This window comes from Tinamus guttatus, unplaced genomic scaffold, assembly GCF_059628265.1.
Source record: "Tinamus guttatus ecotype Peru unplaced genomic scaffold, ASM5962826v1 Tinamus_guttatus_pri_ptg000399l, whole genome shotgun sequence".
Taxonomy (NCBI): domain Eukaryota; kingdom Metazoa; phylum Chordata; class Aves; order Tinamiformes; family Tinamidae; genus Tinamus; species Tinamus guttatus.
The window spans coordinates 1,701,391-1,724,815 of NW_028288933.1; the positions used below are offsets into that span (position 1 = coordinate 1,701,391).

The window sequence follows — 23,425 nt, forward strand, 5'->3', positions numbered from 1 at the left end:
TCTTCACCTGGCAGCAGTGCTGAACAGCTGGCAAAATATCCCTCTGCACCTTGAGATTTAACATCTCTATCACTTGGTCAATAATTGCTGGCCTGTAGCCTTGCTTGTTGAATCCCTTCAACTTTGTTCTCTTGCTTGACAGATCAGTGACTGGTTTCCCCTGGATCAAACCTACAGATTTCTATGCGTTTTGGGGGTTATCAGGCTACATTCATGTTGTGGATATGTGTAAATTCCTGGAAATGCTGCCTATGTATGGAGAATCTTAAATGAGTTAAATGAATAAAACTTGCTTTAAAAACAATACATAAACAACAGTTTTTCTTCAGTAAATGGATTTTTCTATCAACATAACCATGCATATAGCCATCGAAAGAAGTCGAGGGTTTATTTTTCTAGTAAGCAGTATGAATAAACATTCCTTGTTTTTTGGTGTAAGCATTTTTACACTGAAAGTAAAGTTCTCTTTAAGGACCTCTTTATTTTCTTAGGGAAAATAAAGGTGATTCAAATCTAATTTCCTAATGCAAAAGTTAGTCCATAAAAAAACAAATTCTGTCCCTAGAAACCTACTATAGTAGTAGGTACGTGTGTGAATGTATTGGGTGTTGACGCCTTTGTAGTTTCTGTATGTTGTATGTCATTATGTCTTACCTCCAAAATGATCTTTTTATGTAGTGTGTATAAAGTGTGATGCCAAACGGACGTGCTGAACTAAAATTCAATACTACCACTAGTGTTTTAAAGTTACGCTGAAATGGTAAGATCAAAGATACTTTCATGTATCTTCTTATGCCGTTCAGGGTGCCTGAGAATTTAGATTGCTGCTTTATTCGAGGGTGGCTGCCACTTCTGCACTGTGCAGATAATTGCCTCCTTTTGTGGGTGTGCAAACTTGGAATTAAAAACTAATTCCTTTTAATATTTATATTTCACAAAAGTGTTAGATTGTGATAGGACATGATACTATTCTCTTACAGAAAGACAACAGATTACATGTGCACATTTGGAAATGATTGAAGACAAATAAACTTCCTTTCTGACAATACCTACTAATGAAGTAAACAATGTAAGAGAATAATATCATGTCCTATCACAATCTAACACTTTTGTGAAATATAAATTATAAACTTATCTTACAGAGACTTGCTGAAAGACCAAATTACCCATTTTCCCCAAGGGCTTAGCAGACTTTAGCTGGTTCCGTCTTTCTCTTGCATGCCTTTTCTCTAGTATGCTACGTTCATCTGTCATGAAGGTTCATTAATGAAAAATCATTGAATGTTCAGAAGGACAAATAAAGTCATTTGTAGAAAAAGATGCTCTGTTTTTTGATTTTGTAATAAAAAAGTAGAATAGATGCCTTGCAGATACAGTAACAGTAGAAATTTTGTTTAAAGCTTAGGCAATATTTGGTCTTACTTAGTCCTAAATTTTCTTTGCCATGTTCGTGCCTCAGTAGCATAATACTGTGAAAATAAACTTGTTGACATTGTTGGGATTGTTTTCTATGATATTTGTAGTCACCGTAGAAAATTAAGAGAATTAGAGGTGAGGTCAGTAGAAACAGCGCTTTCTCATATGGGTGGGTATTTGGAAAAGGGTGCCATGCTAGGTGGGTACTTATGCAAAATTTACTTACGAGACAAGAGAAACCAGGAGGGGTTTTGTAAATCTGTGTAACAGTTTGTTTTTAGGTCTAGAGGGCTAGTGTTTGTTTATTTTTAAAGAATTGTAAGTTTTTAGCGATCTAAAAACTCTTACTGAAACTACATAAAATCAAATAATTTCAGCTAAATTTCTATGAATTAGAAAATATATAATGTATTCAAAGTATAAAATATATCATTTGAAATCACTGTATTCCCAGAAATATTAAATGGCTTATACCATGGTATTTTTCACTTTAAAGTAGGTCCATATTTTTAAAAATGTAGTGTGTTCTAAAGCATTAAGTAATATCTAACAAATACTTCATTCGAAATCAAACAAAATATGCATCAGGCTTTAACTTTGGATCACACCTGACCGGAGATGAAAATTAATTTAATTCTCCCAATACATCCACCAGCTAAAAAGCAACTAGGAAAGTATATGAATGTAATGGTTGTAAGTCAAGACATTTTATGTGTTGAACAGCTATATTTCCTTAAAAAATCATTATAGTAATATGTATTGTCAGATGGGATGATTATGAAATACATCATGAGGAAACTTGTAGGCAGAGGGTAAGTGATAATCTTAATAAAATTCCCTTACAAGTTTTACTAAAATGGCTCTGCAAAAATAATAGCTTTTTCTACATTTACACCAACTTAGCAAAGAGTGAAGTCTGGGCTAAATTCTGAAGGGAGAAAACAATTTATACACACAAAATAAAATGATAGGCCTGTCTCGTAGCACTTCTTATTACTTAGTTGTGTTTCTGCGAACAGAAACAAATCTTTTCCTTTCTCTTCCCACACAGATGAGAGCATGCTTTCCAGTGTCTTCTGTGAGAAGTCTCAGCGGCTGATCGATGTGCAGGCCTTTGCCCTGGCTGCTAGGTATTATTCTTTGCCAAACCTTGGCCTGTGCACACCATTGGAAGAGTTACTTGAAGCACTGAGAGGAGAATGTCAAGAAAGAAATGGTATATTTACACTGATATTTAGTTTTCTGTGTGTCCACTGTAGTGCAGTTCTCTTTGAGCAAGCAGGCACATCATTTGTGTTACAGTTCATCTACCTAGTTTTATTTCCTTTGTTTTTTCCTTTCTCTCTCAGCAGCAAGAGTCATGATTGCAAGTATTGCTTTTTTAAAAGCCTCAACCTACCATCCTGAAGCCATACCACCAGGAGGGTTTTTTTGCTTCATCTTTTGTATGTGCTTAGGTTTTTAACTGAATGTGTCCCTGTAAGACTTTCAATGAAATCAATTTCTTTTTGAGATTTCAATCTCTATTTTTGGGGACCAATGTCAAGTATATGTCTTAAAACTAGAGTCATTTTATTCTCTATACTTAAAGAAAATGTATGAAAACACTCTCAAGTTGGCATCTTTTCAAGGGAAGTCTTGCCCCAGACTGTATTTCTTTATCAGCTGGTAAATGGGCATTTCTACTTACTTTAGCTGCTGTCATTTTCACAGCAAGTGTGCTCTTCAGTGAGACCCCAGCCGTTATGGATTTGTTGCTGTCTTTCAAATTTCTCATTAATTTTCCAAGGGCGGATGCTGAGCAGCTCTCTGCTTTCTGATGTGCTCTGTCTCTATGATATATTAAAACTCTGCTGACCTTTTCTGTTGTAAGTGGCAGCACCGTTACAGATTTTGGCCATCTCTGCCCTTTTCTGCAGTGATCTTTTTCCAGTTTTGCAGTTTTCCATATTTGGTTTCCCAGTTTTCCATTTCTTCATAATTACCAAAATGCCACAGGTAAAACAGTCTGTGACTGACTGGTCTTACTGTAACTTTCCTTTCTGGCTTCTTTCCTTCTGCTCTTCTTTCATCTGAAGCCTTTTTTCCTTATGTTTCCCTATGTCCAGCTGTGTGCAGCTTTTCTTTTACTTTTAGCTATTTTCATTTTCTGAATGCCCTCTTACCCTCTGTTTTGCAGTTCTGTAGTTCTACCTTGTTATACCCATACTGGATTTCATACTTAAATGAGCTTTCTTAGAGAAAAGTAGGGAGACTCTTCTGTCTCTTATCATGCAAAATGGAAAATCTAGAATAAGACAGATGCTGAACATTTTGGTTGGCATCTTGCAGGAATGATTCTTGGTAACTGCGCCCTGGAATTGCGATGTACTATTTTTAAGTTGTACTTCCTAGTAGGGTGTATTCCGGGTGTTCTGTATATACAGTGGTAGAATTTGAAACCTTCAAATTGAATTCACTGTAAATAACAGTTAAATTAACGCAGTGGTGTGCCTGGTGATTGACTGGAGAGAAGCAAAATTCCGAAATTGGGGTTTGTTATAAAAAGTTGCCAGATACGCCTTGGGATCTTTTAACTCTGAGATATTTTAGATATTTTTACTTAATTCTGTTTTCAGAAAATATTTTCATTTGCTCACTTGCTGCTGCTTGCTAGGCAAGAGAAGGGTAAGTCTGAGAAAATGAGAAAGATGACCATGCTTGTATCATGAAAAATATCCTTCAGGATAATTCCATTTATATTTGAAATGTTTGCAGTGTATTTCCACATTCTAAGATAATCATGCTTGGAAGCATGATTTCTATATACCCATAGATTGCATGCTTGCATAGTTTTCAAACTTATTTAGCACATTAATATAGATGTATGATTATCCTACCTATGAATAGTTGCTTAAAAAAAGTGAGAACAAACCTTTTTAGAGTTGTTGACATAGATATCCTGAATGGAAGTTTTGAATCTAAAGGAGTTTCTCCATTGCTTCCTAACAAAGTTTACTGCAGTTTTTGTTGAACAATCAGGTTCCTTACACTGAGGACACAGGATCCAGAAAAACCTGGCCAACAGGGAAGAACCCAGCAAGGAGAATTTCTTTTGTTATTAGGTTTATTTTTGAATATAAGAGCAGAGGTGACTTGAATGTTGTGTTAACTGCTCTAGCTTTGCAGTGAGTTTATGATCAAGATGATGGCCACGCTTGGAGTGTTAGTTTCTTTGTGAAGATCCTAACCATTTTGAAGTAAATGAGCATTACAGTGCTAACAGTTAAATGACAGATGATTTTGTTTAAAAATATTTTCATCTGTTATTTTCTTTTGTAAGTTCATAGAATCTATTTTAGGTTTTAAGTCTTGCCACAACATCTTATTATAAAAAAACCCAGATATTTAAGAAATAGAGAGTTTCTCTGGGTTTTGTGAAAAGTTGGGAAAAACACTAGATTTTGCATGAGCTCAATTCCCCACTGTCTTCTAAATAAGTAACACTCTTGGCTCTGTTCCCAGCATGATCTGATTAAGGAATGAATGTAGTTCTTCCCTAATGATAAGTTTCTGGACAGATGAACACATTCTGCGCAGAAAAAAACCCACCTAATGGGCAGCTATATTAATCGGCCTAGTCACGTAGACAAGTCTTATTTTCTAAAATTAATCCTATCAATAGCACTCCAGTTTTCGCTACCTTCATTCAGATTTACCTCACAAAAATTCCCATCAACTTAACTATAATGAATTCCAGTGGCCTAATGATGATGGCCTGATACATGGTTTTTTCACAACTTCCGAGTTGCAGCTTTGGTTGGGGGATGTGGAGATGAGCAAAGCAGGTGTCTGGTATTTTCCACACTGGATTGGCAGTAGAGATTACCTCCTTAGTGTCTTCTGCAGCAAAACTGTTAGTGTTTTCTAAAAGAATGTTAAATTCTACTAGTTCATCTTTAATTCAGTAGTTTAGTTTTATAATTACTTAGTGATATTTTAATTCAAAATTACTACCCCTAAAATATAAAAATACTGAAAATATTTTAGGCCTGTGTTTATTCCAATTTATTATAAGGGTTCAGTTATTCTGAATTGTCTCAATTATGTTTATTTTCTTAATCTGATATAGACATTAAAACTGATGAATTCATGAATAATAAGAAATCACATGAAGTGCAGGTGATGTCGGAGCTGATACACAGCATAGCAAGTTATTATGGTATAAAGCAGGTAAGAAAGCATCTCTTCCTGTATGTTACTGTGTACCTTTCAGATTCTTTTTATCATGTTCATATGCTGTATTTTGATACTCCGTTACTGCTATTTTTATTTTCATAGAAATAATTATTGATAAAGAAGAGCCTGTAGGGCCAAAGAAAAGATCCAGTTTGCTTGCCAAGGTATCATTCTCAAGAAACTGCCTTTCAGTCTGTCATTATTATTTTATGACTCATGAAAAATTTTAATGAATGTAATCATCCTTTGAATGTTGAATAGTTAAAAATAGCACTGCTCTTTGTAATGCACAGGTAGTTTCTCTTTGAGAAGCTTCATATCGTTATTAAGATGTTGTTAAGAGAGCAAAACTTTGCTCTTTCACTTCCTTTAGGTAGACAGTAGCACTATATGAAGAAAGCAACCAAAAAAACCCCCAAAAATCTGGAAAATTTTAAAAGCATGCTTTCTTATTCTGGTGCAAGGTATTTGAAACTTTCCTTGTTGTTTAATGCTGGCAGCCTTTCTATAAGATGTACTGAGATATTTAATTAGGGCTTTAGATATGATCTTTATAGTTTCAAGATAGATCAGATTGAAAGAAAAAGTATGTAATGTTTATTTGGGGTAGTCAGGTTTATGTGGTAGGACCCAAGCCAGTTATTCAGTACTGGTCAAACAAATGCTATAGTTCTTTGAAAACAAGACTGAGGATACCTGCCCAGATTTGCTGCTGTGTATTTTCTCTTAGCTTTTCTTTTCTCAGTGCAGCTCAAAAATACTGCTTTTTCGTAGTGTGTTTTAAAAATATATGAGATGAATGTAAGTGTGGAGAGGCAGTGGAAAGCTAAATCTGTCAGCAAAAGTAATTTGGGTGAGAGCATTGAGGGAAATGGCATATCCCTCTTCTCATGCATTTGGCTAAACTCTCTCCCTCAGAAAAGAATGTTTCCTTCACCAAAAAGGATCTCTAGCATATTTGGTGTCCCAGGTTGTGCCTGAGCCTTTTCCATGGGAGAATACTAGTTGGACTGTTTCCAAACAGCACTAGGGAGATTGCTGGAAATAAGGGCTATGGACAGGCACGTAGAATATGTGTATACCAGAGTACATGTCCGTGCACCGTTGGTTTGCTGCTGCAGATACAACTGCAGGGTCCTGAGTTGCTGCTGCTGCTGAGGCCACAGTAGAAAGAAAGGAGAGTTCCAAAACTGGAGTCAGTTGATGAAGTTGGACTCTGATTTAGAAATTATTTGGATGAAACTGAGAATTTCACTTAGACAGTATGAATGATAGGTTCTGATAGTAAGCTGTCAGATTTAGGCCAGACCTGTGGCATCTTTGGAAATCAAGTCTAAAACTCTGAATCTCTGTTTTGTGAGAAACAGCTATAGAGGGCAAAGGCAGCCTTCTCCATAATTTCAGCTGAGATTGATAAGTAAAAGACAGCTGCAACTGCCAGATATCACTGGATGAGATGCCATCAGTTGGTGGCCATCCATGATAATTTACAGAGAATGTGTAGCTCTTTCAGTAGTGCTTTCAGGAGCTTCCAAGTAGGTGGGTGCTGTCTGTAAAGAATAAGCATATAATACTAGCAGATTCTTGAAAGTGTTTTCTCCTCTTCGTTAGCGTGTTTTTGACTTGCTTGCCTTTTGCTCTAGGCAAGTGTCAGCTGTTCAAGTGTTGAAGTCTTTCATGCAGTGAGAAAGATGCAGAAAAGTGTAGTTTGCTTATAATGCAATACTCAGTGCTCTCTGGATTTACGGGAAGGTGAATTGGTGGTGTTTCATATAGCGTTTTCATTTAGATTTTAAATAGTTCCTGTGAGATTCAGGAATGAAAAGAAAGGAAAGAAAAACCTATATTCAGAGAGTAAGGAAATAGAGCCACTTTAATGACCTGACGTAAGGCCTGATATAGCTGGTTACTAATAAAATCTCAAAGCAATCATTATTAAGTATCTGTCAATATGCTGCAATTTCAGCCAGTGAATATGCACTTTTATCAGTTGGTTTGGGGTGTCATTAGACAAAGGATTATTTTCTGTAGGCTTTTTTGAAAAAAAGAATCTAATATTTAATGTATTTAATGAAAAACATTATTGCAGTATATCACTGAATATGAAAGGTCGACTGCTTTATATTAACTTTTTTTTCCATTTTAGTCATACACTGCAACAAAATTTATTTGTTCAAAGTTACAAATCCCTAATATATGAAAAGAGCTTTCCAGTTACATAAAAAAAGAAGAAAAAAGAAAACTCTCCTTCTCAGTTATTAAAAGCAACTTCTTTTGTTTTGGTTACCTTTCAACTTAAGAAAATACAGGAATTGTTAAGTTTTAGGAGAGTTTTTTCCTTATTGATTTTTTTTTGTGTCCTTCTTGCAAAAAAAATATATGTTGCATTTAATTAAAAAGTCTTGAGCTATGAAAACACAACACATGTTTTACAACAGCATATGTCCTCAGGGTGTTTCTTTCAGATATTAGAGATCACTGAAGGATTGAAAAATGCCCTCAGTTTCACCTCTGTACCCATGATGTATAATGGGTGGTAAAGGATATTATGCTTTTGTGGTGTTTTATAATATAATACATAGTAAAATGAGAATAAAAGCAAAAAAAATTATGAGTACTGTAATCACTTCTAGATTAATGATTTAAATTAAAGCATTAAAGCATGCTAACTTTAAAGATTTTTAAATTACCTACTGCCCCTTTTTATCTGTTCCTGTCATACAAAAGGAACTTTTTATATTACTCTCGATTCTGAAAAGAAGCCAGTGGTAGTTCCTTGCTTAAATACACATTGGTTTTCTTTACATTATTTGATTAAAGTGTCCTTGGAAATTGCAACATTTGCAACAAGAGTTGCAGTGTGGGCAATAGAAGCTTAATTCTGAATTCAGCATCTATTAAATTTGTGATTTAGTGATGGAAAACGATGAAATTCTTCTGGAAATGGAGTTCTTGTTTGTGCCAGAAACTGTTTAAACATAGTGCCCAACCCATGGTATGTAGGACCTTTAGAGTATATTATATCATGGAAATTTCATATTAAAAGTTCATGCTTGACACATAGCGCTACAGATTGCTGCTTACCTTTCTTCTGCAATCAAGGAAAGGTAAAGCAGAGATTAATTTAATCATGTCTATCTATTCAGCACAAAATCATTGGCTACTTATTTCTAGCCATATTTTCTCTTCATTTTAGAACTATTGTCCCAGTATTAATGTAACAATATGTTACTATTGTTGTTCTGCTTAGAAACAAATAAAAAAATCCTACCAAACTAGTAGTTTGTCTTTACAGAGGTCACACGTATGAGTTATCTGAATCTATATCTGCATAGTTCTTTTCACAAAAATAATTTGAAACCTTGTAGAAATGGAGGTGTGCATATTCTGCATAGTAGTAACATCTATTTTATAAAGCAGTGAGCTAAAGTATTCCTTGAGCTATTCCTTCTTTCCTTCTCTTTTAAATATTCTGGGAGAATATTGGCAATAAAAGTTACATTTCAAAAAATAGTATGCTTAGAGAATAGTGTGCTTAATTTTATATCAGTCAATCTACACCTGCACTGATTTCATTCAAGAAATTTGAGGATTGTAGTGTGTGATGGCAGGTGTGCTGCAGTATCACGTGAAGAACCACGTGTAGCACCACGTGTAGCGTGGTTAAATAATCTGTATCAAATAGTATTTTCTCTCTGCTCTTTTGTGTGGTCTTTCAGACTGAATTTATAATCTTTGTCCTGATTCCGTGACTATACGAATCTAAAAAGCTCTCAGAATGAAGATTAAATCATTTTCGCTTCAGCGAGAGTAAGGCTATATTGAGTGTATTTCATTATACATTTTCATACGAATGTCTTACAGACCAAGAATAAGACATTAAAAATAAACTTGCATCTATCACTTTCAAGAATATATGTTAACAAATAAATCATTATGTCTAGTGAGTATAATTTCTGATAGACACCTGAGCAGAAGAGCCCCTTATCAGCTCATTTCTGTAGAGAACTGGTACTCTATTATCTATTTTCATAAAATATATAGATTACATATATATATATACATACATACATATATAAATACATATAATGTATATTAATACAAATAAATAATATATTAATATAAATTAAAACACACATAGTAAAATTATGTTTATGTACTTAAGCTCTGAGATTGTTTCTGGTGCTACTCTAGATATACTTTCAGTTATGAGAAACTAAACTTCCTAAATATCCTTTCAACTCTCTCCTCCTAGAACAGGCTATGAGAATCACATGGCTTCTGAGCCCCTTTGTTTTATTACAAAAACATCCTTAGGTTACATAAATCCCTGTATGGGTCACTTTCGCAGGAAAGGAAACAGGTTCTGGTATTCATACAGTATATTCATACTGTTGGCCTTTAGGCATGAGTCTGTAGTGGTTAAGTAAGAAACTGAAGAATTTTATTTCTGCATATCTAGTGGTAGGAGACTTCTAACTCAGCATAATAAATGTGGCAGTTAGATGTGTAAAGCTAATTAATAGGAATACTTTCTTTCCTAACTGTATAACCTGGCTAATTTGGAAATCATGGGTGGTGGTGGTAGCTTGTGGTTATTTTCCTTAGCAGAAGGAAATTCTGTGTCAAAAAATAAAGTAAAAGACTTCTCCAGAAGAGTCAGGATGTGTGTATTGTGTAAGCATTGCAGTGTCTATTTTCTGGAACAGATCGGTTCTGATTTACTTTTGTGTTTTAAATTCAGCACAAAGTTCAGCAAAGCACGTGAACAACGTATAAGTGGGATAATTGATAATTATGAATTCCATGATAATTATGGGTAGATATGAAATCTATGCTTACTTTTTTTAAGGAAATTGTTTTGCATTTGATTGAAATGTATCCTATCTGTTGCTTGCTAATAGAGTTCTTTCTCTCTTTTTCATTACCTCTAGGTGATTGATATAGGTTCTGGAAAGGGCTACCTCAGTTCCTTTTTGTCCATGCACTATAACTTAAAAGTTTATGGAATTGACTCCTCAAACACCAACACTCATGGTGCTCATGAAAGGAACAGGAAATTGAAGAAACACTGGAGAGCGTATGAGAGGCGGGCAAGAGCAAATCTCCAAAGCCAGAAGTCGGAAGAGGTGAATGATAGGCCAGTACAAACTGAAATTAAATGTGAATCAAATACCGATGAAAAGTCCTTAAATAATAACAGCAGTCTTCAAAGTCAAGACCAAGTGACTACCCAAGATTCTGGTATTTTCACAGAGATAGCTACATCTGAAAGCAGCAAACAAACTGAAATTAATTTGGTGGCTCAGACACAGTCTGATGAGAACAAACTTTCAGAAAATGTTCTTGATATTCTAAATGTTCTGCCTGCTAATGCTGTTGATATTTTTTCTTCACCTCGGTGTGACTGTGGGGAGCTCTGTGAAGAGGAAAAGGCACGGAGAAAAATGGCTTCTCTCCAGGCTAAAGCAAGCAAGTCAAGTGAATCAAACCTTTATTTTCCATTGACCTCTTACATCACGGCAGAGACGGAACTCAGTGACATCATTAAAGATCTGGAGGTTGTTTTACTAGTACTTACAAATCCACTTGAAGTGGATTCTCCACTACCTTCGTATTATCATTTTCCTATATACCAAATGTTTGCATGTAGCATATTATCAGAGGTGTAAATGAACGAGGGCTTCTGGCCCAGTAATGTTTTTCAGCTTTTGCTTAGCTATGGCTAATACATACATAGAGTGTTTTGCTATTTCAGTGTATGTGTTAGGATTATTTGGAGTATGCAAGTAAAATGGTCTTTTGAATCTGGGGTGTAGATAATCAGCTATCAAAATTAACAGCATACGTAACAGGATATTCAGCTGCTTTCCAGATGAATTTATAGGTAACATGTCTAATTATTATGATGGTTATATGGTTATATTTAACAGTGAGAAGAATGTATTCTCTGAAATTTCTCATTTTCTAAGTTTTATTTTTTAATGTCATCTTCAGCTTTGAAGGTATAAAAGAAATGAGTGCAAATATTCAACATGAAGAATGTCTAATGAGATTTTTTTAAATATAATGTTTTATACATAATAATTTTTGGAGTTGCTTTAAATACAGTTCTTAATTTACTACCCCACTAAGTTTATGTGGATACAAAGAGGCCCCAGCTCAGCTTCCCAAAGATGGAGCCATGAGCCTACTAGCAGTATAGCTGTGTTAGTTCCTATGCCTGAGCTGTCCTACAATGATTAAGTAGATAGTGTGTAATCTTTCATGGAAAGATGAAAACTTGTCTGTGTCCAGTAGTAGCTGAATTAAGTACGTTCAGTGTCTCTATTTCAATATCATGTGTTTGTGTTAGTGGTGCTACATGTGAGCTAATAAATCCCACTCACTATCTGAGAGTGTGTGGAGCAAGCTCATGTCTGCCTAGAAAAGATATATCCCGAGTGCTAATATTTGTTCACTTGAATGCAGTCTGCACTTTGGTTATGTAGCTGGTGGGCAGCAACAGAGTGTTTCCACGTGGCCAGAATGCAAGCAGGGAGCTCGGGGTCCTGTGCCCACTGCATGGACCTGCTCTTCGTGGTCCTGGAGTTACTCCTGTGCTTTACGCTCAGCAAACCAATGTCAAATAGATGCTCTTAAATTTGCACAGCTGGATTTTGTATCCTCTTGATATGTAGTTTCTATTGATGTAAAAGGCAGAAAAGATCCTATATTACTGCTTTTCTTTAAAAGGAAAAGTTACTATAGGTAAAAACTTCATTGTTATAAGAACACAGTAGTAACTGATCAGTGTACATGCAATGCGTGATGAATGTGTGTAGTTAAAACACTTTAAAATGTGCAAATATTTACATATTTTAAAGTAAGGATTTCACATTTTTATTTTAACAATACTTTTTTGTTTTCTTGGATTTTTCCTAACACAACAGAATGAAAAAAAAATACTGTTTACCAATTTATAGGATAATTTTTGAAATTTGTTTGAATTGCTGACAAAATACAGGGATAGAAATACAGGAGGATAGAAGTTGTGTATAGCCCACCTCTGATGTTGAGATGTGAAATTTTACTAGACTTAAGTCAAAGGAAAGTGTTCTCAGTAATATCTAGGTATCCCTGTTGAAATCTGTGATGGGCCAAAAATGTAACTGACAGAGCTTGCCTTGACACTTCAGAAATTGTGAGTGTTGTCGTGTTTGTCATATAATTTGAGGCCATCTTCCCCTGGCCTTCTGCAGAGAGAATCTTTCCAGCTTTTCTAGTCCAGGGATTTAAATGCTTTCTTAGAAGTGGACCTCTTTGATTAGCTTCTAAACTTCACTGTTCTTCCACTCAGTATTTTATGTTTTTACAAGGGAGAAGGTCTTGTACAAAGGTAAAAAACTAAGCCAAAATGAAACGTGAACCTTTGCCACCTAAAATTTTAGGATCCTGAATCACTGAAAGGGCAAGTGCAGAGAAGCAGTGCAAATGAAGTGGAAGGCAAGAAGTGGGGGGATAGGGAAGAAGCAGAAAACAGAGGGAAAAAAAAAAGGTTTGTAGTCCCAACATGTTTGTATGCTATAGAGTATAGACGTGTGGCAAAAAATGCTGTAATGCAGAGGAGCAAAAATAGATGGGCGCATAAAATCAAAATAGTTAACGAAAGTTACAATGTTCGAATATAACAGGGTTAAATTCTTGTTGATAATCTTGCTAATGGATCAAAACAGCAAACATTGCTTTTACAGTTTTGATTCCAATTAATAAGTCTGGGGGAAAGTTAAAAATATGAATGCTGAGAAAAGGGATAATTGGGATGGGAAACAGGAAGAAAAGAAAACGAAGGAAAAAAAAAAAAGGAAAGCAGGAAATAGAATGTACAGAATAGAGTGTCTGGAGCTGAAGTTCTTCCATGTTTTTTTGGAAGATTATGCTTATGTGTAGCTGAACAGTAGCAGACATACTGTAAAACAGCTGTAGTAGTGCAGTTCTGGAAATAGCAAAGCAGATGGTGAGGAACCTGCTCTTCAAATCACGGTTACGGTCATAAAGAAATGCCATGGGGTAAGTGGAGCCATGTATGTTACAGTAGTGCCCCTGAAGTAAAACAGGGAGGATTTAGCAGTAGTAGTAGTATTCAAAGGAAAGCCAAGAAAATGAAGAGAAAATGGCCAATACCCTGTCACCACTTGGACATTCTCTTCAGGTAAGCTGGCTGCTGTTTATCAACTTGTGATTCCTCCTAGCCAAAGAAGGAAGGTACAGGGATGAGTAACTGTAATCAGAGAGATGAGCATTCTGGTTCTCAATAGAGGAAATATGCCATCTTGTCTTAGCCCTGTAGTGCTTTCATTATGTTTACAAATTTTGAGAATGAAGCAGCAGGACTCCTCGTGGAGTTGTACGTTTAAACCTTGTGAGTGAATAACCTCTTGCAACATGTCTGGGGATTTGGAGTTTGTTGTCATCTTATTTTTGCCCTTTTCATTGAGAAAAAAAATGAGATGCTTTATTGTTTTTTTTCCTTCTTTCTCTTAGGACTCTGTAATGGTGGGTCTTCATACGTGTGGGGATCTTGCTCCAAATACGTTACGAATTTTTACTGCCAAGCCTGAAATCAAAGCAGTTTGCAGTGTAGGCTGCTGCTACCATCTGTTGTCAGAACAGTATGAAAACCAAGAAGGTAATTCTTCTGAGCTTAACTTGTGGCTGCCAGTTTGCATGTTGAGAAAATTATGCCTTTTAATTAATAACCATGTTCCTTTCCAGTGGCTTACTTAGTACTGTTTTTAATTACTTTATGTAGGTCATTCACTCCCGGATGCCCTGTAGCTTTCCTGTTATGCCACTATTCCTAATATTCTTTCTGAAATTAAGGACATTAATGCAGAATGTTTTTATGTGGTTATGTATACAGCTGGTTTTATTCCATTACTTCGCTCATAAAATGTGGAGGCTTTCTTGGTCAATATGTTTTCCTTCTGCTGAAATACTTTGTACCAGGTTTTGCCATTGGCTGTTTGCATGCAATATTCATTTATGTTGAGTGGTACATGTATAACTATGAGCAAAATTAAGTCCTTTTAACGTAAGTTACTACTTTGAAAAGGACTCATCTAAATGTTGTGTTCTGAAGCATTGCCAATTTAGGGCATTATGGAACAGTACATGTATAACAGATTTTCTTGAGGAGGCAAACTGAAAATTATTTGGAAAATAAAAGGAAAATTAAAGTTTTCCTTTAAATGTGGCTTTTTCATTTTGGAGTGAAGGTTGATATTTTCAGTTCAGAAGTAAATCCTTTGTCTTTCTCTACAGCCTTTAAACATCAAAGTTAAAGATTGTCTTTGTTAAATGGGGTGAATATATACTGTAATGTATGAAACTCATGGATTTTTTAATATTATGAAAATGGGGCTTCTGATGTCTACTGTTTAATATTCAACAGTGATTGCAACATTGTTGCCAAGAGTAGTACTGTGAGGAATTATAAAGGAAATTCAGCTTAAAATCACAAAAGCAAATTACATGGTATTGAGATCTGTTAATTACTTCAAGATACTTCTGCATCTGTAAAAGCTAGATAACCTGAAAAAAGTTTGAATTAATTAATTTAAGAACTTTTGCAATGATTGAGAAAAATAATAAGAAAAATATGCAATATGTAAATATTATGCTTACTGGATTATGTATTTAAACAAGAACATAAGAAATACCTTTCCAGGTCAGCATAGCGCACCATTCTGGACTAGAATTCTGTGTACGATAGTGAAAAAATTAGATGTTATTTAAGGAAAACACAAGAGCCAGGGCGCTTCTTTAGTGCATTGCTCTTGCACATTCCCAACCTACAGGATTCATGTATTAGGGGTGCATAACAGATACTTTCCTGCCTAATCCTTTTGATATCTGTTCAAGGACTTTTTGTTCCTGAAATTATCTAATGCCTTTTTGAACCAGATGCTATCGTATGATTCCAAACCTCCTGTGGTGGAAAATTCCCAAAACTTCACTTAATCCTTGTCCCTATTCATGCCCTCATTATTAAGCGTTATGATGACCAAATCAATGCAACACAAAGCTTTTAGTTCCCATCTAAACCCGTTATGTTGGCACAATGGCCATTGCTACAGTCCTGCGCTTTCCTATTTGATTTCTTGCAAGGCCCTTGAGTGAATGTCATTCAGTCATGGTGACTTACTGAGCTCTAAAATTGTCTGTCTGCTTTGATACTTCTTGCTTAGCAACTTCATAGTGAGCTAGTGTAAAATAAAATAATAAGCATTTAATAAGCATTTTCTATGCCACTTCCTTCTACTACTTTAAGTAGAGTGTAGATTTACATATACATTAACATGCTGCTTTCTATTTGGTTCATTTGTTTTTAGTGCATAATGAAGGACATTAATTAGCTGGTTTTCCTGAGAAAACAAGTGTATGTAACTGAGCTATGAAAGACCATCTGCCTAAGCATTAGAACCTGATGGCCGTATCGACCAGATTTGAGGGAGAGGTGAATTGGTAAGGTTTATTTCAGCACTTTGAAAGAACTCCACAGAGAAATAAGGCCGGCAGAACTCAGCTGCTCTTCTTTAAATACTTGGCTGCTCAGTCAGAGTGACCATACCACATGCTCTCTCTTGTTTGTTGTAATGGTCTTTTTATGTTGTTCAGCACAGATCAGAGAGAATTTTGAACAATTCTAGAGTGTAGTATTTTCGCTTTACACAATACTTCAAATTATCAAAAAGGCATACAGTGGAAATATCCTACTGTTAAGTATTTGCATTATAGAAGTGCAATTTGTAAAAACATAGCAGTTCTTTTTATATCAAGTTTTTAAATAACGGTGACCTTTTCAGGCACTTGTAATGATTTTTGTGTATCTCAAACATCTGCTCATTTATTGCTATTTCAATGTCCATAAAACTTCCTGTTCTTGTGTAGGATGACTACCTTTTTTCCCAGCCAATGCATAAGGCTTTTCTGAAGTATTGTTGCTCAGATATTGTCAAAAGATCAGATGTGATACCTATTGTAAGTTCAAAGAAACAAATAAGTTTCGCAGTAACAGGATATACTGCAGTTTAATAAATGTTTAGTTATGGGAAACATTTTGTCCTTTGGAATTTCTAGCTGTTTGATTTTTTTTTTCCTCAGCATATAGGATATAAGTCACTCTTAATGAAAATCAGTCTATGCAAAGTAAAGGGGAATTACAACATTCTTCTTTTGAGAAAGAACACATAGGCAATTTCACTGATGCTCTGATAAAATTGATCTTTTCTACCATTACTCTGAGGCCACATAGTCTAAAATATACAATGATGTTCTAATATTTCCCTGAAAAGTTTGTCTGTTATGTGACTTGTTAATAAATCCACAGAGGAGCGGCAAGAGCACAAGGATGAAAAGTACACAAGAGCGAGAATTTCTCCAGTGAGATAGTGGGAAATAAACAAGACTACTGCTTGGGCCTATATTTCCTATGCATGAATTTCAGACTGGCCAAGCATTGTAGGGGATCATAGACTCCATAACAAATTTTACTCTGTACAAGAAGCAAATTAATTCTTCTGCCAGCTGTCCTAGGCAAGTGAAGTTTGATACTGCTTCTAAAATGGGCCAAGTTGTAGAATCATCATGGGTTAATTCTAAGTTGGAAGTCATCTGGTTGAAGTTCATGTTCTTCAGGGTTTTGTTCAACTGAGTTCTGAAGATCTCCAAAGCTGGAGATTCAACAGCCTTTCTGGAAAACCTGTTCCATTGTTTGACGTGCCTCACTGTTGATTTCTTTTTCCTCGTATCTATTTGAAATTTGCTGAATGGTAGCTGAAGACAGCTCCTACATTCTTTGTTGACCTTCTTGTTAGCCCTGTGGTCTTGTCCCCCATGGATTTGCTCCAGTAAATCAGTGTCTTGTGCTCAAAAATAGCACTCCAGATGCAGTTTCACAAGTGCTAAATGGAGGGAAGTAATCCCTGCCTTAACCTGCAGTCCACGCTGTTGAGCCAAACAGTCCTGACAGTTTATTACCCACTTTATATTCTGTCTGAAGCACATTTTACCAATCTGACTGTAATGGGAAACCTTCCGGGAAGCTTTGCTAAGGTCACAGTAAGCTATACCCACTGTATTTGCCTGGTCCGTGGAGCCAGTCATTCCATCACTGAAAGCAGTGAGATTGGTCAATCTCTGGTAAATCCTTGCTAGTTTTTCTCATTCTGTTTGTTCTTCACACACCTCAACATGGTTACATGGTTTTCAGGAGGATTTGCTCCATTATCTTCTTGGTGACAGAGCTCAAACAGAAGATGTGTATGATGTTTGCCATTTTCCAGTCCTCAGGGACCTCTTTTGATGGATATGTGGCCTTCATGTGACATAATGCCCTACGTTCCTAAAATTAATCCTGTCTGGACACATTTTGTGTATTCATGTACTTCCTGTTGGAATGTGTGGTCCCTGACTCAATCTTCCTGTACTGTAGCTAGTGCTTTGCTCGCTCAGACTGTCACTAGGCTCAGTGAAACCATGAGCTAAGGTAGTCATCTGCCTGAGACTGTAGAGAAGTCTGGAAGTCTAAAGTGGAGTGAAGTGGCCTTAAGTTTGTCTTGTTTGAGGCCAGTGAAAAAATACATTTTCATCTCTTATTAATGGATTCACTCACATTCAGGTGATGAGAAATTTTTGTTGTATGTTGTAGGAGATACAGATCTGAGGTGGTGAGTAGTTGCTGTTTTTTGGTGGGCTATTGAGTTGCCTTGATTAGTGCAAGGATTTTTTTGCATCTGTGAGGAACTGACTGTAAGGAAAAAAATAGGAAAGATGTTGTAAAATTGTATGACACCACCATTTGGGGAACATTTCTGATGAAAGTGTCAGTACTCACCATCTTGAATCTTGCAGTCAGTATGAGATGCCCTTCCACATGTCTGTACATAAGCTAAATTTTTCTGGAAATTTTGGTAATAGGACCCATCTCCAATTTTACTGGAAAGAATTTTAAACTGTGTCTCATGCTCCTAAAGGCCTTTGTTTTGATTCATTAGTAACTGCAACAACAAAGTAGTGCTACATAATCTCAGTTTTCTATTGAATTAAAAATAGTTGAAACTGTGAATTTTAACACCTATCTTTAATTTTACTGCTGTTATCGTAAATTGTATCAAATACTAAATACCAGTTAATAAGGAGTATTATGACAGCTCATGGAAAATTTGAGTAGTTTAACTTTGGCTTTCTTTAAGGAGAATTGGCCATTTCAACAGAGATTCTTCTGAGGATAAAATGCACTTAAACTTTAATTAATTCCTTTGGGAGTTTTCTTCACTGTTACTATGTCTAATAGTAACTTCATAGTAGTAAGATTTTTATTGGAGATTTTTTACATTAGCTTATTTACATAGTAAGCTGTTATGGCAGTTTTTCTCAAGAATTTCAGTTTCCTAATGGTCTTTAGGTTGAATCAAACTGTATCTCTGTTCAGAAACTGATCTTTGCCTTTTGGGGAGCTGCCCTATCGAACATGCAAAAAGTTCATTTCTGGCACAACTGGACAATGATTATCCATTAAAAGGCAGTAAAGATGAATTACGGATTTTATCATAAAGTGTCTGTCTTCCTAATTCTCTTTCTCTTATTCTGAAAAGCCCCCAAACGTGTCAGTACAAAACGAGAAAGCCATGGAATTGTTCAATATGATTAGTAAATAATTCAACTAAATTTTTACATTTAAAATTAATAGTTAAAAAGAAATGCTTACCTTTAAATATTTAATTATTTGAAATAAGGCCTCAAATTTTAAAGATGTAGTGGTATAAGTAGTTTTTATGATAGCCCTATGATCAAAAACATTTTGTGAGATGAGCAGGTGTACTCCTGGGAACACGCCAGAATTTTCAATACTTCCTTACTGTGGGAAGGAAAAATACATGCTAAGGTGATGTATTCTGGCAGTCTCCTGAAAGTTGTGAGGAATAGCTTTTCTACAAGGCATTTTGAAAGCAGTTAGGGGAAAGGCTAAGAAACTTATGTCGCAGCATGTGTGCCTATGGGCGTAGATAGCATCAAAATGAATTCATTTAGAGATTAGGTAATCAGACAACTTTCTGCAAGAGAGCAAGAGTCTCAGGACAGTGAAATAAGGTGAGTATAAACTTTGGCTATATGTGTTAGGATTTAACTTTTATAAGCTACTCAACATAATTGAGGGAATTAAAAACAGAATACAAAGGATAGTCACAAATCATTTACAGAACTTTAATGAGTTTGTGAAAACTGAAAAGGTTTTTGGTATCAGCTGGATTGAGAAGACAAAAGCTTCAAAAAACAAATTTTCCAAAGGTCTTCTTATATAGACATGGCTTTATATTACCGCATTCCACTGAAATACAGAAAGATTAGTCACTGTTTTAGAAGTATTAGAGTACAGATGACTTGTATGTTGCTTAACTATTTTTTCAAAGTTACTGCACAGCCAGTGTGTTAAAATATCTATCACTAATACCATGGCAACATAGAAAAACACTTCCAAGCAAAAGATCATAGAGCTTCATTACTTTTCCAAGTAATCTTTAGATATTGCTGCACAGATCACGTTTCCATCAATTTGTAACACAACTTGTGACTAAAAACCCATATGTTTTTCATTAAGATTGATCCTGAAAAAAATAAAGCTTGGAGAAAATATTAACTTGTTAAATAGTGCAGCCAATGAATGATTGAAATCAGAATTTCTGAATGCAGAAATATATTTTCCTGAATAAATATGACAAAAAATATTTTAAATCCTGAAATTATCTGGAAATTATCTGGAAATTATATGGCATTATATGGAAAATGCTAAGAAGATTTTGGTATCACTTAGTCAGATGGAACCTCTTGGATTTCAGAATTACTGAGGATAAATAATAATCCTTTTGTTAATATCAATTTTTAACACTGATTTGCTATTATTCATTAATACTAAAGAAGTCTACTCAAAGTGTGAGAAAGTTGAGTGACATAATCTCCATGTTATTTCTGTGATTGAAACACGTTATGAATCAGATCTTTGACTAGTGTAAGCTGGCATAAATCCCCTGAGTTAGGTCCAATTTTAAAACAAGAACAGGTGTCAAATGTTCCTGAGATGTTATATTAGAAACAATCTTAGATTGTTTCTATGGAGATTTACAAAATCTCTTACTAAACTAGGAGATTTACAAGATACTAAAATACTTGAAATGGGTGACAGTTGTGCCAAGGAATCTCCTTTTTTTTTTCACTGCTACAAATATTGAATATTTGTAGTACTTTATTTTGCTATCAAAGTATCATTTTATGTGTTAAGGAATTGCCTTTATTTCATACTGTCTGCTGCATCTATAAATCACTAAGACTTTAGACTAGTTTGAATACTTACATTGCATTACTTATAGCAATTTCCCAGGCATTTGACAGGTGTGCCAGACAGTGCATAAAAGAAGGCTAATTCATTATTATATAAAATATTTGATAACAAATAAGAGATACAGAGTAAACATAGTGCCTGTATACATGTAGTCTTCAGTATACATAACAGATGCCTAAGGAGGTGCATAAAATGAAAGGTAGTGTGCAGCAATACTTCTCCACAATATTCTTTGCTTCCAGCATGTTTTGGCTTTTGCACTTCTCAGAAAAAAGGAACGTTATCTTTGCATTTAATGATCCTTGGTATATTTTTATTCCTTGAATTTCTCAGATTAGTTTTGAACATAGGTCAGCTTTCAGCATCTATAAGATCCTAGAGTAGGAAGAGCACAGCTTAACTGAATGTTGCATGACAAGGCATTTCCTTTTGCCTTTTTTAGGCCCACTAAATGCATGTTTCTTTTGATACCTCTTGATTTTGTATGTAGAAGGCGATGTCCGCTTGTTCCCTATTTATTTTCTCAATCCCTTTCTGATTCTATAGACTTCCTTCACCCATTGTCTCTTTTACAGGTTTAATTTTCTCATATTGCTTGCTCATGTTATCAAAATGCTGCTTATCTGTGATAATTTCTCTTTGTGTTTTCTTTTCTAGTGACACTTTATATTTTCTGAGATGAGAAAAAGAAATCCAATCATAGTGCAACATGTATTTATATAGTGGCATAAGTCGCTTCTTATTACTGAGCTAATGTTTTCCTTGGACTATCAGCTATCAGTTCAAACCCCTGCCTTATAGTTGTGTAGTTAATGTTTTTCTGACTTTGGATCATTTTCATCTACATTGAATTTCATATGCCATGTCATAGACCATCACACAGTGTATAAAGTCTTTCTTAATTCTTAATGTTTGACTCTAATTTTTATTACCCTTAGGATCTAGGACAAAGTTTGTCCTACTATTCATAACTTCTCCAGCTCATTTATAAATGTGATCAACAACCTAGGTCCCAGCATAAGAGTCTTTAGGCTCCTGCTGCTGACTTCTCTATGAATATGTTTGTTAGATATGACTTTCCATTAAGAAAGTCATGTTAACTCTTCCCAAATATGTCCTATTTGCTGATGTAACCAATGACTATTTTCTTAAGTACTTTGTCCAATTTTAATTGTAGGCTTGCTGGCTGGAAGCGCCACTGTTATTCCCTTGCGCTCTTCATAAACATTAATATTATGTTTATGTTATACCTGCTTTTCAAGTCTCTAGGATCAAAACATCTTAATCCAGAAGTTCCACATCACAGTTCAGCAATTTCATCCTTGGATTTTTTAAGAATTTTGGAATGAATGCCATGTGGCCATTGCATTTTTTTAATGCAGATTATTTTTGTATTTGTATAACCTCTTCAAAAGGATATTTTAGTTTTAGATATCTGATCTGATCAAAACTTTCATAAAGTAGGCTTGCAGTTTAAGAACTGCAATTAGGCTTTTTCCCATGCTTTGTTTCCTTTATACTTTCATCATCTGTTAGTCCTATAGCTACTGTCTGTTTATAAGAAATTCTGTAGACATTCAGATAACTGCAAAAAGTCCAAAAGATCTCAGAATGAAATTAAAGAAAATTGAAGGCCTAAACAAATTGTTATGAGAAGAACATAAAGTTTTTTTAATATTATAAGCATTAAGAACTGCTTTCTGTTTGCCTCTGCCATTTACACTGATGACCCAAGAAAGTTACTGCATAACTCATTTTCTTCTGTCATTTTGTGGATTACAGATTTGTGCTTTTCTCTCTAAAAGAGAGTCTGAATAATACATTGACCATTTCTTACTCTGAAATGGAGTCTAACCGTTCAGGAAATAATAAAAATTACTTGGTTTTGAAGAAATAAAAATGTTTTTTAAAAAATAATGATTGATGTTTAGATCAACTGCAATGAGAATAATCACATAGAGGCAAAGGAATTGCCAAAACTAGACATCTTTGTGAGGCAGGGTTACTTGGTAGTGTTTATGACATTGTTGTTGAGTCAGACTATCACTATGTAATTTAGTCTGAATAGTTTAAATCCTTTCTAGACGTATGTAAGAGTAGCCCGTGTGCTTGTGCGCATGCTGTGCACAGCCTTGGTTTGTCAAGAGCAAAGAGCTTGTGTGATGTGATCGGATGCGTGTTCCTCCAGCAGTCAGGTCAGAGTCTGTGGGCCTCACTGGAAACAAAACGTCATGAAAATTGTGGCCTAAACGTGTTTGGTGCATCATTTATTGCAATAATATATGTAGCAACATAATAATAGTCTTTGAAAAAAAAACTATCAAGCAATCAAATTTATAATTGTCTACTTACTTTTAGAAAAATAGAATATTTTATATTATGTCAACATAAAATCTATTGTGCATTTTATAA

General features: G+C 35.1%; 1 protein-coding gene across 1 annotated transcript in view; it reads left to right on the plus strand.

Moving 5' to 3' along the window:
* Positions 1–2,475: 2,475 nt before the first annotated feature.
* METTL25 (methyltransferase like 25) overlaps positions 2,476–23,425 on the plus strand; it is a 45,833-nt gene continuing 24,883 nt past the window's right edge. The window contains exons 1-4 of the mRNA XM_010211142.2: positions 2,476–2,632; positions 5,528–5,628; positions 10,569–11,195; positions 14,158–14,302. Of these exons, the coding sequence (XP_010209444.2) occupies positions 2,476–2,632; positions 5,528–5,628; positions 10,569–11,195; positions 14,158–14,302 (1,030 nt within the window). The remainder of the gene's footprint in view (positions 2,633–5,527; positions 5,629–10,568; positions 11,196–14,157; positions 14,303–23,425) is intronic.